Source organism: Nicotiana attenuata, unplaced genomic scaffold (genome assembly GCF_001879085.1).
Source record: "Nicotiana attenuata strain UT unplaced genomic scaffold, NIATTr2, whole genome shotgun sequence".
NCBI classification, from domain to species: domain Eukaryota; kingdom Viridiplantae; phylum Streptophyta; class Magnoliopsida; order Solanales; family Solanaceae; genus Nicotiana; species Nicotiana attenuata.
The window spans coordinates 152,330-170,517 of record NW_017672183.1 but is presented as its reverse complement, the minus strand read 5'-3'; the positions used below and the strand labels follow the sequence as shown (position 1 = coordinate 170,517).

Here is an 18,188-nt window from a genome sequence, read left to right as displayed (position 1 = left end):
TTGAGCTAACTCATCTTAACTCCCTATTGTCACTGAACGTTGCTAATAATAAATTAATTGAAATACCTCCAGGGTTGTCTACGCTGCAAAGTTAGAAAATTTAGACTTTTCTAACGGAAGAGGCAGAGTGGAAAGAATGTTTAATAGATTGATGTAGCTCAATTGACCGAATTATATTAAATATTATACATATTTTAATTTTTTTCTTTATGTTATCTGATTTATGGTTGCCAAAGTTTACTTTGTTAGGTTTCACATTACACGTTATTGTTTCGATCCCAACACTCTTAATACATACATGAATAATATGCAACAGTTAACAATGACATATAAGATAATGTTTGGGAGTAAATAATTAGTTTAAGGTACGCTGTAAAAGGCGTTGTCTTCAGAGTAGATTCTAATTTGCACTATTTAGAGTTCCTCAATACTTTGAATTCTCTCAACTGCTTTTGTTTGATTTAGAGTAAATAAAGAAAAGGAACTTTTAAAGAGACTAAGAGATTAAAAGCCAAAAAATAAAGATTTCCTAAGTACTGATTTTCTACCATGAAATAAGTACTTATAGAGAGTGAACAAGTAACTAACCTTTTACACGAATAGATACATCAGTTAAAGATTGGATAACAAAACTCTACTCGAACTCATAATTATTCACTACTAAAAAACTGTGTAATCTCATCCACCAAAACCGACCGAAACCGATCGGAAATTGATAAAAATCGATCAATTTCCGACCGTTTTCAATTGGTCGGGAAAATGATGGTCGCTAACGTGTACTGACTGAAATCGGTCGAAAATTTCCGACCGAATTCGGTCGAAAATTTCCGACCGAATTCGGTCGGTAACCATTAAATTTTTTGTTTTAATTTTCAAATACCGACTCGGTCGGAATTTTAAAAAGAAATAATTTTATTTAAGTAAATAATTAGTTGTAAATTGTAATAAATTGTTAATTTATTTTAAAAAATAAATATAAATTCATAATTTCCGACCGAATTCGGTCGGAAATTTTGAATTTCTGGGCAAAAAATTGAAATTTCTGACCGATTTCGATCAGAAATCTGGGTAAAAACTAGGCAGAAAATGCCTGTTTAAGCTACACCACCTGCCAATTACAACCAATATCCATCCTATAATGGCAACATTACATTGCTGCCGTTCAACCATAATTAATCAACAACAATTAACTAACTAACAACACCAAAAACAATTAACTAACAAAAATAATAAACTAACACTAACAACCATTATCTAACAACAACAACAACTAATAACAACCACAACAACAACGCCAAACACAACAACAACTATACAAATGTTCAATAACAAAATAATATCAATAATACAATCATCATTCAGAGCTAGTCTCAACTAAAAAACAGTCAAGTTCAATACTTTGTTAGCAATACACACCATTCAATGAGTGTTTTATATAACATCATCTCCATCTTTACTCCTAGAACCTTCATCGTCGACATGGTTCGAAGGGTCACGACGAGAAGGATTAGCACATGGGGAAGGCTCACGAGACCGGGGAATAGGAAAAGCACCATTAGCAAGAAGATTGGCCAGCTGACCTTGAAGGAGATTAAATTGTTGGTCCCTCCTTTCTAGCTGAACTTGAAGGGTACCACATTGTTCATCTCTCTTTTGTTCTCTAGCCTTTGTCTCTTCAAGCTCTATTGTCAGCTTTGCGATCCTCTCTTCCATAGACGAGATAGTCGACCTATCAATTGCCTTACCTTGGGCGGAAGTCCCTATACCTTGCAATCCAGCCCTGTAGCACCGAAATGATTTCTCTGGAAGGCCGTATACTATCCCCTTTTTAGGACCACCGACAACATCCAATCATATCCTCCGCGCTTCTTCATCTGAAAGGTGTGGTCGCTCGCGTTGCTCATTTGGTCGCAAGCTCTGAGTGTACTCCTCCACATTAATCTTGTAATGACCCTTTATTTAGAAGATAGAAAATTATTAACTATATAATATTATAAACATTTATATTAGCTATGAAACTTACATATGTAGTCTCCGCCCGGTCCTCGACCCATCTACTTGGATCTGTCGGTGCCTTCTTCTTCCGGCTGTGAGTCTTCATGAAGAACTCATCATGAGTCATCTTCCTCCCATATTTTTTTCCTACAAATAAAATAAAACGTGTTAACTAAATTAACATATATAAATATGGTTCGATAAAAATAGATGTAAATATTAATTACCAGTAGTCTCCTCGTAACCCCCATGCTCCTTGCACCCACACAGTGCAAGGAGCCACCCTTCTCAGATGCTCGGGCCTTCTTTCCTAGTTCATTCTGCTTCTCAAATTTCTCGGTGATCCAATACCTTGCAGATCCTCCCATAAATGCGGTAGAACCCATGAAGGCTTCTTGTTAATCTTTCGAGCGGAGCAGAAGGAATCAGATAGTCTCTTATGGTATTTGTACTGCCAATTCGCACAAACTTCACTGTTATACCCGTCCTCCCATACACACTTAGTCTGCAAATAAAGTATGTAATGTTAGATGAAAATATTGTTAATATAATGCTTAAACATATAAGAATTGTATTAAAACCTTATATTCGTTGAACATTTGTTGCACGAGATCCCGTGGAAAGTCACTCCAAGTCGGATAGGGTGCACTATACAACCGGCCAAGAATTTCAGTGATTGTCTTTGTAACCCGATTATTAGGTATGAACCTGCAACATAGCAATCACATTAAATAAACAAGAGTAGCTATTATAATTCAGCAAAAAAAGAAGAAGTAATAAATAAATCTTACCCATTTCCCTCAGGGCTGATGATCATCCTATGATAACGATCGTACCGCACTTCATTTAGATCATCATCATCATCATCCGCTGAATCTGAAGCGTGCGCAGAAGGGGAGGCATCTGGCTTAGTGCTACTATCTCGAAGACAAAGTCTAGAAATGCTAGGAGATGAACTCTGTGGAGAGGGAGGCGGGGTCCCTGATGAAGATGGCTGCAATCCACACCCATGCATCGATCTAGACCCATGCTGCGATCCAGACCAATACTGCGATCCGGCCGGCTGTAATCTAGATGGATACGATCCAGCTGGTGATGAAGCAAATGCAGTAGATGACGGGCGTACCACATGGCTCTGTGACTGCTGACTCGATGGACCCATGTAACTATCTGTAGGATCATATGGAGGAAGCGGGGTATAACCCTATGGCGGAGAATGATAATAATACTGCTGGGAGGGCGAATAATGGGTAGTATGATGAGTAGATGGATGTGGTGGAATAGATGTGTGCCTAGAAGATTGCTGCCAGCCATCAGCAGCAGAGGGATGCAAGTGTGGAGTGGAAGGAAGCGAGGATGTAGCACCATCATCATGATCAATAGGCCTTTTATCCTTCCTAGACCTACGTCGACCCCTATCGGTCATCTGCATGAATTAAAGAAAATGTTAAAATTGAGAATATAAATCTTAAGTTGATATATATATATATATATATATATATATATATATATATATATATATATCAAATAAGTATTAAAAGATATTTATTATTTACGACACACACACAAATATTATTAAATTTATATTTTCATTATCTTAAAATCGTGTTTCCGACCGAGCTCGGTCGGAAATATTTAATTATAAGCTATATTACACTTTTGTCTTGGGCGGAAAATATTAATTTCAAACTTTCCGACCGATTTCGGTGAAATTTGAAAAAAGTTTAATAAAAAATTAATTTTGTATATTATATACAAGTTTGACCAGGCGCGGGTCAAATATTGACCAATTTCTGACCGATTTTTATTTTTTTGCTGTGGGACCATTATTTCCGTTGTCAGATAAACTTTTGTTGACTTTTGCGACCAACTACACATATTTTTGACCAATTTTGGTCGGTTTTTTTTCCGACCGATTTCAGTCGGTAAGGCTCGGACGAAAAATGACAGTTTTCTAGTAGTGATTGTTTTCAACTCCTAGGACATCTTCTTACCCATTATAGCTATTTTCGCTTGCATTTTGCAAATAACCACTTGATTATCACGATAATCCAAATTGGAAGGTTTGTTTTTTCAAGAATATCTTTGATCCACATGTCTTTTCTCACACATTAATCCTACCAATAAACAATGTAATATACGTACCCCTACGTATCAAAATATAATATTTCTCACATTCAAATTATTTGAATATATGCATTAGTCCCTTGTGTTCTTCTTCCCTACCACGCAAGCGGTGACATCACCAACTCCCCCACTACCTTAAGAATAACTTTAGAACTATAATGTTTGTTTCCTTTTTAAAATTGTTGTTTACCTCAAAAATACGAGTAACAATTAAACTTGTTTATGATTTTAAAAATATGTGATTTAGTTCAATACTAATTAATAACCAAGAAATCCAATGTACAAATGAAAGAAGTAAGTTGAATCAAACCAGTGTTTAAGTAAGTCTTGACCTCGAGGTGTGATGACCTCGAGGTTGGTCAACAAGAACAGTAAATTAAAGACAATAAAGTTAAGAGACAATTCTGATGAAATATGAGCAAGAAAGTAAGAGAGTATATTCTTTTCCAATGATTGATGATGGTTACAAATGATTGGGGTCCCCTTTATATAGTAAGGGATCCCCAAATAAGGTACATTTCCATTTACAGTAAAGAATCTTATTAGGACAGTTGTCTAACCGCCTAGTACGGATTCGTACTAACTCGTACAAATCTATTCCGAAATTCACGCCATAATCTTGGGGACGTGGCGGGAGTCTTGATCTTTCTGTTACAAACTCATAACGGCATCATCTTGGGGTTGGTCGTACTCGACTTCGGTGCTCATTACGTACTTCGATCTTCGAGCCTTATATTCTGTCGTCAGGCTCGAGCTCGATCCATCGGGCTTGAACTCGACCGATCCTGAACTCGGGCTTAAGGCGACTCTTCGAGCCCGTGAAATCGAGCATACCTAATTTCGATCGTATACAGATAGTCCCCGCGTTTCTTAGAGTAAGATAATAAGAAACAATTTGATCCTCGATCCTTCGATGCCTCGATCATGATGTCAATCTCGTGACGTCAGCGACTGAAGTGATTGAAAGGTCGCTTATGCATAGTTCCCAAGGCCATTAATTGAAGGCGGCTGATGGTCGGCCGTTGGCTTCCCCAAACCGTTAAAGCGGCCACTATAAATAGGTCCACTTCACAATCTTTACTTCTCAAATCTTTCTCAAAACCTCACTAGCTTCTTCATCTTTCCTGAGTTCATCTTTTCTTCAACTTGTTCTTGCTACAGCATCAACTTCTTCTAATCTCTTGAATTTCTCAATAGTAATGGCCAAAACATCTAAAAACCGTTTCTTAGAAAGAAAAAGCCTCCTCATCGTCGCGTTCGGCCGGTGGTAGAACAGTGGTGCCACCTTGTATCGAGGAGCGCATTCCGGGCCATGCGAGCTATCTTTCGATTTTAAAATCGATAAGCCTGCATCGGTTCCAGGTCGATGTGAACCCATGTCTCGATATATCTGCTTGATAACTGAAGATGAACTTGAGCAGGTGAAAAAGGATTGCAATTGGGAGGACAAGGATGTTTTGATCCCTTCCCCCGAAGAGGATATCACCACCCATGTGGCAGGGTACTTAAGCGTGTATACTTACCTTTTCATATTGGGTCCCGTAGATCCAGCACTGGATCCCGTAGACCCAGTTATTCTCGATTTCTGTAACCAATATCGGGTGACACTTGGCCAGATCAACCCTTCCTTTTTTCTGTATCTTTAATTTAATCAGGTATTTCTCGGGCAAGGTCAAGGGGATGCCTTTTACCCTCGACCACCCGATTAAACTATACAACCCTTGCCTTTATCGAGGGGGTCTGACAAAGCTCCAGCGTCGATCCTCGAAGATGCTATTTTCTAGCATCGATGAGGACAAAGACTGAGGGTGGATGAGCCGGTTTGTCTGAATCAGGACTTCCGATTTGATTCCTGTTGAGAGGATGCCATTCCTCGAGGAGTGGAACATGAAACGTAAGTACAAACTTATCGATGATAATTAATTTTCTGCTTTCCCTATTCTTCCTCGATTTAACTCCCTTTTGATGATGCAGCTACCCCTTGGTTCCCTGGTGCAATTCCGGACCTTGCAGGTTGGGTCCACCTCTTCATACGCGGAACGCAGTTGGCGTGATTTGGCCAAGGGTCGGTGGGAAGCAAAAAACCATGGTGAGTTCCCTTGTTCATATATTGGCGTTTTTCAGTGAAATACTAACTTTACTCTTACGCAGGCCTCGAAGACGCCGTTGCTATGCGGCCGCCTCCGCTCGGTGAAGAAGAAACCCCAAAGCCAACCAAGGAGAAGAAAAGGAAAAAGGCTTCGCCTGCTAGTTCCCCAAAGCCCAAGAAAAGCAAGGCTCGAAGGCCTAGGGCCGATCCCGCTGCCCTATCTGCAGAAGAGGTCCAACACCTTTGGGATGACGAGGAGGAGGGAGAAGATGACGACTGCCTGTTGGTAGCTCAGAAAAGAGGAAGCACCGAGGCTTCAAAATCCGCCGAACTAGTGATGACTGATGCGGTTCATTCTCGAACTGCAGAAATCTTGGAGGGGAGTTCGAGCAGAGTCCTCGAGCCATCGGGCGGCAAAAGAGCACCTCGTCTTGGAGGTCATTTGGCGGGTGAGCCCGAGGGGCCTAGTTCTGAGGCCCTCCAAAGAGAAAATAATGTCCCTAGTGAATCACTTGGGATAATCAACGTTGATTAATCATCGCCTAGCCCTGTGTTCTCCGAAGAGCACTTCCGAGATGCCCAGGCCATGAGGACTCCCGATGTTGGAACAACCCACGAAGGGAATGATATTTTCCGAGAGTGCCTTGTAGGGGTCGAAGATGGTCCCGATCCTAATGCTTTGTTTATCTTTGATGAGGCTTAGAGGCTTCTCAAACAAGTAAGTTTCTGCCTTCATAATTACGCTCGAGTTTTATTCTCGTTTTTCTAAGTCTGACTCCTTTTCTTTGTGTGAAGGCCATGGCGCTTCATCGACAAGCATTTTCCAAATCTCGAGCCGATCATGCCTGATGTGAAGCTGGTGGAAGAGAGGGACAACCTTAAACTCCTCTATGTACAGAACGAGGAGGAGGTCCGGAATCTCCGATTTGAATTGGCGAAGGCTCGTCAAGAATAGACTGAGCTCATTGAAAAGGTAATGTAGCCTTTGGGGTTCTGTTATGTATTCATTTGATTTGGCGATAAACACTTCAACTTTGCAGGCCTAGCAGAAGGGCGAGCTGGTGGAGAAGCTTCGAGAAGAGCTCAAGGTGAAAGAGGCCGAGACCTTGGGGTGGAAGCAACATATGGATCATCTCGCCTCGGAAAAAGACACGCTTCGGGATCAGCTGACTTCGATCGAGCGCCAACTTCAAAATGTAAAGGGGGAAAGCCTGGCCCAGAGCTGAAAGATTGAGGAGCTCGAAGCTAAATCGGTCGCCGAGCTTGCGAAGGCCAAATCTGATGCAGAGGCGTTTGTGTCCTCTTATCGAGCTGACACCGAAGCTACTAACATTCGGGCACATAAAATCTCCATTGCGGCTGAAGTCAAATTATCATGTGCTCTCAATCACGCCAGGCGACAATCCCGGAGAGAAACTCTCGAGGACGTGCACGCTTGTGGCTTTGACCTCTCAACCGATATTGAAAAGGCAAAAACTTTGGAGGACGAGGCTGCCACTTTACTCTCTGATGATGAAGATTCTGCTAGTGGCTCCGAGAGCGGAGGAGATGAGGATGAAGTCCCCGAGGAGGAGGTTCCCGAAGATACGGCTCTCAAAGATGTGGCTCCCGAGGATGCGGCTCCCGAAGTAGATTAGGTTGTTTTGTTTTTTGTTTTTGTGTAAGGCCCCTTGTGGGCACTGTAAATACCCTTTATGAATATAAGAAATTCCTTTTTTCTCCATCTTTGAGTTGTTTTGAATTTTGCTTCGTCTTCGTTTTGTGAAAATTTTTGATGTTATAACTTCAATGATCGAGCGAGCACCGGCTCGACCTCAGAGTATAACAAACCCTTAGGTTGTTTATTAATAAATGGGTGATATTTGAACTTATGATGGTTTTGACGAATCCTCGAGCTGTGCTTAAATTGATTTGTTGCGAGATCGGGATGATGGGACCCTTAGGTCCGAGTTGAGTGAGAACAAGCTCTCGAACTCTAAGTGTATCGACCTTTTAGGCTTACGAAATCGGCCCTTAGGCTCTTTTATATTGGCCCTTAGGCTCTTTTAGGTCGGCCCTTAGGCTCTTTAAGTTGGGCCAATTCGGCCTCTAAAACGGCTATAATTTTCCCTCTTTTCGGCTGAAAGACTTAGTGAAAATTTCTTTATGCCTTAGCATGTGTTTTTGTAACCGTTGGGTTTTTCGAGGGTTCAATCGATCAGAACCCATTTTTTTCTTAATCCGTTTGTGTTAAGACAATTTAATACCTCTTGAGGCTTTTTCAAAGGCTGATATTATCGAAGCCTTTAAATTATTTGAGGACTGATTTTATCGAAACCCTTTTTATTTACTTTAGAGAGAGTAGCCATATTTAACCGGTTTTTCAAAGTATTTGAAGGCCTTTAACTTATGGCGGAAGTCGGACGTCTCTGAGCCGTATTATTTCGGCCATAGCCTTTTTATATGACCGTAGTCTTTAATATGGCCGTAGCCTTCAGGTGTGTCTCTTGGACTTGTTTCCCGATAACCTTTCGAACTTGTCCGAAAGGTTAGTCCCCGAGTATGATGGACTTGGCCTTTGCATCGAGGGATGCCTCTTTGAGGTCTAATAAATTCCAGTTTAGATATTCGAATGTGTTGACTGTCGAAAATATAACTTTCGAGGGTGATGCCCCCCAGTATTCGAGGTTGATTGAAAAGAAGCCTTGGATACTGTTGAATTCTCCTTAGGTAGCACATAGTTGTTACCTCGTTAAAAACCTCGCCGGAAAAACCCATTTGGGGTAAAATCCGATCTAAGGGAAAAAGAGTGTAGCGCGTGCTTTAAAACCTAAGGCCTACGTGTAGAAAGGTGCCCTTGACATCTCCGATCGAACACCTGCAATGAGTTAGTTTTAATTTCAAATGGAGAAAAGGAGAAAGTCATACCTTAGCATTAATATCATTTGAGTAGTGATAGATTCCAATTGTTCGGTAATTGTTCGCCTTCCATCGTGCCAAGTTTGTAAGATCCTTTACCGACAACTCCGATGACTCGGTACGGTCCTTCCCAATTCAAGCCTAGTTTCCCTTCGTTTGGGTCTCGAGTATTGAGGGGTGACTTTCCGTAGAACTAAGTCCCTGATTCCGAAGTGTCGAAGGTTGGTCCTTCTATTATAATATCTCTCGATTATTTGTTTCTGCACAGCCATCCGAACAAGTGTAGCTTCTTGTTTTTCATCTAATAGCTCGAGGCTAGTATTCATAGCCTCGTAATTTGATTCCTCTGATGCATGTCAAAATGTGGCGCTAGGTTCCCCGACCTCGACTGGAATTAAGGCCTCAGAGCCGTATACTAAAGAGAACGGGGTTGCCCCCGTGCTACACTTCGATGTCGTTCGATATGCCCAAAGAACCTCAGGTAGAACTTTTCTCCATTTTCCCTTTGCGTCGTTCAACCTTTTTTTAAGTTTTGAATGATAGTTTTGTTTGTTGATTCGGCCTGTCCGTTCCCGCTCGAGTGGTACGGTGTTGATACGATCCTCCTTATTTTGTGTGCTTCGAGGAACTCCGTTACCTTGTTGCCGATGAATTGCTTCCCATTTTCGCACACAATTTCGGCAGGTATTCCAAATAGACATACGATGTGGTCCCAGATGAAGTCAATAACTTCTTTTTCTCTGACCTTCTCGAAGGCATGTGCTTCCCCCCATTTATAAAAGTAGTCAGTCATAAACAAAATGAATTTAGCTTTACCTGGGGCCATTGGCAGAGGGTCGACGATGTCCATTCCTCATTTCATGAAAGGCCACAAGGACAAGACTGAGTGAAGTTGCTCTCCAGGATGATGAATCATCGGTGCAAACCTTTGACATTTATCACACTTTTTAACAAACTCCTTAGTGTCTTTTTCTATTCTATCCCAGTAATACCCTGCTCTAATAATTTTGCGAATCAAAGACTCGGCGCCGGAGTGATTCCCACAAGTGCCTTCGTGGATTTCCCGTAGAACATAATCGGTGTCCCCTGTCCCTAAACATACCGCCAATGGTCCATCGAACGTCCTCATGTACAATGTTCCATCTTCATCCAATGTGAACCTAGAACCTTGGTTCGTAGAGCCCTCGACTCTTTATGATCCGATGGGAGCTTTCCATTTTTCAAATATTCGATATACTTATTCCTCAAATCCCAAGTCAAACTGGTAGAATTTATCTCGGCGTGAACCTCTTCGACCACAGACCTTGATAATTGGATGACAGTCCCCGGGATAATATTATCTACTTCAACCGATGACCCCAAGTTGGCACGTGCATCCGCCTCACTGTTTTGTTCTCGAGGCACATGATCTAGAGTCCACTCCTTGAAGCGGCGTAAGGTTACTTGTAGCTTGTCCAAATATCTTTGCATCCTATCCTCTCGAACTTCGAAGCTGTTATTTACTTGGTTTACCACCAACAAAGAATCGCACTTGGCTTCAATGACTTCTGCCCCCAAGCTTTTAGCTAGTTCGAGACCTGGAATCATGGCCTCGTACTTGGCCTCATTATTAGTCAACCTAGAAGTTTTAATAGATTGTCTAATAGTGTTACCTGTAGGTGGCTTTAAAACGATGCCAATCCCGGACCCTTTCACATTCGAGGCACAGTTCGTAAAAAAGGTCCATACCCCCGATGATGTACCCAATTTTAGCAGAAGTTCTTTTTCCACTTCGGGCACGAGGGTTGGTGTAAAATTGGCCACAAAGTAAGCCAAGATTTAAGACTTGATGGCCATTCGGTGTTGATATTCGATATCATACCCGCCAAGTTCAACTGCCTATTTGGCCAATCGGCCTGATAGCTCTGGCTTATGTAAAGCATTTCGGAGAGGATAAGTGGTTAACACACATATTGGGTGACATTGGAAATATGGCTTTAGCTTTCTAGATGCGCTTATTAATGCAAGTGCTAACTTTTCTAAGTGTGGGTATCTAGTTTCAGCATCTCCTAAACTCCGACTTACATAATAAACAGGGCCCCACTTACCGTTATCTTGGACACTGCCAAATATAAGTAAAGCTTTTTATCTACCTTCGGAGTGTGAAGCAGAGGTGGGCTCCATAAATATCGCTTCAATTCCTCCCATGCTTGCTGGCATTCCGGGGTCCATGTGAAATCCTTTTTCTTTTTGAGCAAGGAAAAGAACCTGTGGCTTCGATCCGACGACCTCGAAATGAATCGACCCAAGGCGGCTATCCGTCCTGTTAACCTTTGCACGACTTTCACACTATCTACGATAGTAATGTATTTGATGGCCTTGATCTTGTCGGGGTTGATTTTGATCCCTCGATTTGATACCATGAAGCCGAGGAACTTGCCCGAACCGACCCCAAAGGCACATTTTTCTGGGTTAAGCTTCATGTTGTACTTCCTCAAGATTTTGAATGTTTCTTGCAAATGAATTAAATGGTTCTCTACGCGCAGGAACTTAATCAACATATCGTCAATGTAAACTTCCATTGATTTCCCTATCTGTTCCTCGAACATTCTGTTAACTAAGCGTTGGTATGTAGCTCCAGCATTTTTTAGCCCGAAGAGCATTACATTGTAACAGTACGTTCCAAACTTAGTGATAAACGAGCTCTTCTCCTGGTCCTCTGGGTTCATCTGAATTTGATTGTAGCAAGAGTAGGCGTCGAGAAAGGTAAGGATCTCGTGGCCGGCCGTGGAATCGATCATGCAATCGATGTTAGGCAGTGGAAAAGAGTTTTTAGGGCATGCCTTGTTCAAATCCTTATAATCTACGCACATTTTAAGTTTGTTCCCCTGACTACAACTACATTGGCTAACCATTTGGGGTATTTTATCTCCCAAATAGACCCTATTTTAAGAAGTTTAGTTACCTCATCCTTTATGAATGCATGCTTCACCTCGGACTGGGGCATCCTTTTTTGTTTCACTGGTTTGAACCTGGGGTCGAGGCTTAGCCGATGTGTTGTTATTTCTGGTGGGATCCTTGTCATGTCTAAATGGGACCAAGCAACACAATCCATGTTATCGATAAGAAATTGAATGAGTTTTTTCCTAAGTTCGGGGGTTAACCCCGTTCCCAGGTATACCTTTCTCTCGGGCATGTACTCGATCATTATGACATGTTCCATCTCCTCGACCATTAACTTGGTTGTTTCTGACTCTTAGGGAACAAGGAAATCCTCTTCTTCTTCTTCGATTACTTGTTCCTCCAATTTGGTCGAGGCTGGGGACGGTGATTGCTATTTGGCCGTCTGCTTATCTTTGTTGCTCGATTTTTCCGAGGTCGAAGGCACTGGTATCGGTGTCACCTTATTGACTACAAACATTTCCTTTGTAGCGTGTTGTTCTCTGTAAACTATTTTCACACCATCCATTGTTGGGAATTTCATCATTTGATGAAGGGTTTAAGGTACTGCTCTCATGTTGTGGATCCATGGCCTCCCGTAGTGCATTATATCTCATGTCGCCTTCGATGACATGGAATTTTGTATCTTGGACGGTCCCGGCCACGTTCGCTGGTAGGATTATCTCTCCCTTCGTTGTTTCACTCGCCATGTTGAAGCCATTTAGGACTCGAGATGCAGGTACAATTTGGTCCTGTAGGCCGAGCTGCTCTACGACCCTCGATCTTATTATGTTTGCTGAGCTACCTGGATCCACTAGAACACGTTTAACTTGAATTTTATTTGACAAAATAGAAATTACCAGGGCGTCATTGTGCGGCATGGATATGCCTTCCGCTTCCTCATCATTGAATGATAGAACACCTTCGGGCACATAACTCCGAGTCCATTTTTCTCTGATGAACGACACCTTGGTGCGTTCGAATATAGGCCCTTTTGGAACATCGACACCGCCAACGATCATATGAATTACATGTTGCAGTTCTTCCTGCTCATTTTTCTGCTTGCATCTCTTTCCCTAAAGTCGTTCTTAGCCCGATCAATGAGAAACTCTCGAAGATGGCCCTCGTTGAAAAATCGAGCTACCTCCTCCCTCAGCTTCCTTCAGTCTTTGGTCTTATGGCCATGTGTGCCATGATATTTACACATCAAGTTTGGATTCCATTGAGAATAATCGGTTTGTATAGGCCTGGGCCACCTGGTGTCTTTGATCCTTCCAATAGTTGACACAATCCCCGATGCATCTACACTGAAATTATACTCCGTCAACCGAGGTGCTTATGTGGGATCGGTATGTTTATCAAAACCACGCTTACTCATAAGTCTCCGAAAATTCTGTTCTCAATCGTTTCTCCGATCATTCCGAGGGGGATTGCGCCCCGAAACGTTGTTTCTCGATCCTAGACATATGGCTGATATTGTTCCCTATTTGATCTTGTTTTCCTGTCTGTATCCCTCGGGGCTTTAACTGCCAATCTATTTGGATGAACTAAGCCCGAGGGGGCTCCCAGCTGGTCGTCCTCGACCCTAATCTTCGACTGATAACGATTATGTACATCTGCCCAAGTCACAGCTGGATACTCGACGAGATTTTGCTTCAACTGTCGTGACGCGATCAAACTCCGCTCTTTCAACCCCTGCATAAAAGCTTGCACGGCCCAATCATCCGATATCGGTGGTAATTCCATTCACTCCATTTGAAATCGGGATACGAACTCCCTTAGCATCTCATCATTCCTCTGTCTTATCTTAAAAACGTCTGATTTCCTTGTCGCAACCTTTATAGCCCCAGCGTGTGCCTTCACGAAGGCGTCTGGTAACATAGCAAACGAATCGATATAATTCGGCGGCAAGTTGTGATACCAAATCATTGCTCCCTTTGACAAAGTTTCCCCAAATTTTTTCAACAAAACCAACTCGATCTCATCATCATCTAAGTCGTTTCCTTTAATCCCGCAAGTGTACGAGATAATGTGTTCACTATGATCGGTTGTCCCGTAGTATTTAGGTATATCGACATACACTACTTTTTAGGAATGGGATTCGGAGCCGCACTCGGAGGGAATGGCTTTTGTACGAATTTCTTGGCATCCAAACCTTTCAAGATCGGGGGTGCCCCCGGTATTTGGTCAACACGGGAGTTATAAGTCTCCATTTTTTTGTTATTATCCTCAATCTTTTTCTCCCCAGACTCAATTCTCTTGGTGAGTTCCTTGAGCATCCTCATAATCGTGGGATCAGTCCCCGAGCCATTACCGTTTGATCTTTCGGGCATCGACTCGGTACGACGAGTGATTTCTAGTTCGACCATACTTGGAGTTTTGTGCTGACTTTGAAGCTGAGCGATAGCAACCTGTTGAGCTTGTAGCATCTCGAATCTTACTTGGAGGCTAACTCCCCCATCTCCTATACCATGTGTTCCTTGGCCACTAGATCGGGCTTCCCTGCGCACACTTCCTCCAGGGTCTGCGCCTAAATCCGCATTCAAAGCAATGTGTAAACTAACATCGACTGGTTCCACATTTGGCACTTTCCCAGGGTTAATCGGTGGTACACCGACTCCTACATTGTTGTTTTCCCTATGAAATCCAATACCATCGTCGCCGTGTATAGGTGCGTTTTGTGAGTTTGACATGTTTTAACCTGAGAACAAAATTTCTTAACAAGAACAAGTGTGAAAATAACGTGTGTTATCAGAGTCAGTGCTGAAATAGCCACTATTATCTTTAGCCCCCAGTAGGCGCTAAAATTTTTACCTCGAAAATACGAGTAATAATTAAACTTGTTTATGGTTTTAAAGATATGTGATTTAGTTCAATACTAATTAATAACCAAGAAATCTAACGTATAAATGAAATAAGTAAGTTGAATCAAACCAGTGTTTAAGTAAGTTTTGACCTCGAGCTGTGCTGACCTCGAGGTTGGTCAACAAGAACAATAAAATAAAGACAATAAAGTTAAGAGACAATTCTGATCAAATATGAGCAAGAAAGTAAGAGAGTATATTCTTTGCCAATGATTGATGATGGTTACAAATGATTGGGGTCCCCTTTATATAGTATGGGAACCCTAAATAAGGTACATTTCCATTTACAGTAAGAAATCTTATTGGGACAACTGTCTAGCCGCCTAGTACGAATTTGTACTAACTCGTACAAATCTATTCTGGAATTCACGCCATGATCTTGGGGACGTGGCGGGAATCTTGCTCTTTCTGTTACAAACTCATAACGGCATCATCTCGGGGTTGGTCGTACTCCGCTTCGGTACTCATTACGTACTTCGATCTTCGAGCCTTATATTCTGTCGTCGGGCTCGAGCTCGGTCCATCGGGCTTGAACTCGAGAACTCGACCCATCCTGAACTCGGGCTTAAGGCGACTCTTCGAGCCCGTGAAATCGGGCATACCTGATTACGACCGTATACAATTGTCATATTTGTTTCTTTTTCTACTGCTTTCTCCATTTCATTTTATGCATCACTATTTTCTCACTAATTAAAAAAAAATATTTTAATATAAAGCCGGATTCAAAATTTAAAGTTTATAGGTTGAAATTCAGAATTCTACCACACCGCGTTTAATTTACTGTATTCAAAATCTATTTTTGCACTTATTTAGCTAGATTTTTAACATATATACAGGGCATAATTAGTTGTAGTACTAGATTCAAACCCGTAATTTTTTCATTGGCTCCGCCCTAATTTTGATATTTGAAAATAATATATCTTTTGCATTCTGTAAGACCATAATGAAAATGCAATTTTTTTCCCAGATGAACACGATATTGAGAGGAGCGGAGAATCGAAAATGCTTCTTTGATTGTTGAGTTAGGAAGCGTAGCAGGGGAAGGGGATAGCGCCGGTCTTGACTCTAATACTATTCTTCTTTGAGTAGATGTCGGCATAACCACTGGTATTTCATCTGCAGCAAGGAGTAATTTCAAACAAAACTAATGTAATGGATTCCTTAAAGCATATATTTTTAAATTTTCTTTCCTCGTACCAACTACTATATTATCTCTCTCTACTCCAGCTTCCTGGATATTCAATGCATAAATGAATTGGGACAATGCATATATTAGTTTCTTATAACTTATGTGATACCTTGAGAGTGTGGGTTAATTCTCTTAGACTGATTCTAAAGATTTTTGTGAGGGAAAAAGAAAAAAAACACAAAGAACTTAATGTTACTATCTGTATTATCAAAATCAATACATATTACATGCATAAACTACTTAACCCCCCAAAAAAAAAGAACGTTGCAAATGTCTTCACAAGTCTCAAACTTGAGGACATCCTTTGTACAAAGTTTACTATTATGTACTTTTATCTAATGTTGTTATTTCAGATTCAAAACAGAGCAAGATTTTGAAACATTCCTTGTGTTTCTTGTAGCAGCTGTCGTGGCTGATAATGGGAATTCAGTTCCCTCTCTCTATTGGCCAGTTCATTAAACATTTTTTTCCCAATCTCAAATGACACAAAAGCATCAATAGCACCATATTCAACTTGCTCATAGCTCAAATTCTCAGCATCCCACTGACTCAAAGTAACATCTTCTGGCTTTTCCATTACTTTCCCAATTACTGCTTTCGCCATTCTTTTCAAACCCATCTTTCCATACACATATTCTCCATAATACAACAATGCAAGTCGGTTCAAATCCATAGTATTCGCCACAAAAAGCCCGTGATCACACATCAATTTCTCAGCATCTTCATCAACCCCGACACCAACGAATGTGAAATTAGGGTTACTCAGAAATTGCGCGAGGTATCCGGGCATGAAATCTTTGTGTAGGAGTTGAAAAAGAAGGCAACGTCGGCCTACACAAAGCTGGAGAAGAGCAACTGGTTGTTTGTCTTTTGGATTGAAATACGGTAGCCACTCGATATCGAGACCAATAAGGAGCTTGTGTAGTCTTCGCCTATGAGTATGAACAGTGTGTAAAATCCAGTCATTAACCACGACTGCATTCTTGGTTACAGTAACCTCTATTTGGTCGCCGTAGAAAGAAACTCCGTACACTTCAGCCATTGATAAACAACACTAAAACAGACAACTTTTGTTAATATGGAGTGCAACTTGTGGAATGGAATGAATAAGGGCTTGGGTATATAAGAATTTTAGTTAAATGGGAGTTCTTTGCTATAATAATAATTGTAGTATATAGGAATTTTACTTGCCTACTTAAAATGGGATTCGGAATTGTTTTCCTATTTTGTGTTGGTTTTTGATTTGGCGTCAAGAATGTTAAACGCGCAATTAAAATAATGTCTGCCAGGTAAAAGGAATATTTTACTCGTCTACTAGGTAAAAGGGATACTTACTCGTATTTGGTGTTTAGAATAGTCTAATAAATACATAATATATATATATTTATATACGCGTATCCATAAGGTTTGGTTAATTAATATATGATCTCACCTTAATTTATTACTTAATCAGAGGCGGATCTAGGATTTAAAAATGATGGGTGCCATAGTTTTCTTTAGAGTACACTTTGTAAGCTTGTTTTTCAATTTTTTTAGTTTAAATCGGATAAACTTAATAAATATTTTTTATTTATAAATACGAAAATTACATCTCAAATATCAAGGTATTAGTATTTTAAATAAGGAATCGCACCTTTATAATAACATCACAAGTAAAATCAACATATTCACTAGGGAATTGCATCTTTTTTCAGTATATTAAAATAAATTCACACATGAAAGATAACATCTTCAATAAGGGAATTACACCAATCAGAATAAGAACATTAGAAAAAATATCTTCAATAGATAATTATACCCCATAAGTATAGAATTAAATAAACTACAAATTTCCAAAAATCAAAATCGTAAATCTCATATTTTTTTTACGCAATACTTACAAAATTTTATCACAATTTAATAGTAAATAGATTTAAATTATATTTAATAATTTAAATTTAATAAAGATATTTAAAGGATAACACAATCTTTTATGATAAAATTAAAAAAAAAAAAAGATAAAAATGGAATTTGGTCTCAATCCAAAAATCTTCTTTGAAGGCGGGAATCGGGAGGAGCTTTTGGTTCGAGTGAATTGTCAAAAAAACCAAGTCAAGAATAATTAGGC

General features: G+C 40.6%; 1 protein-coding gene across 1 annotated transcript; it reads right to left on the bottom strand.

Annotated features, from left to right (window-relative positions):
- Positions 1–16,436: 16,436 nt before the first annotated feature.
- LOC109212204 (Werner Syndrome-like exonuclease) lies at positions 16,437–17,123 on the bottom strand. The gene has a single exon (XM_019375829.1). It carries the CDS (start codon positions 17,121–17,123, stop codon positions 16,437–16,439), a length of 687 nt encoding a protein of 228 aa, XP_019231374.1.
- Between the last annotated feature and the right edge of the window lie 1,065 nt (positions 17,124–18,188).

Bases quoted from the DNA above. Each gene is read 5' to 3' on its own strand.
- LOC109212204 (XM_019375829.1), bottom strand. From the start codon at position 17,123: ATGGCTGAAGTGTACGGAGTTTCTTTCTACGGCGACCAAATAGAGGTT.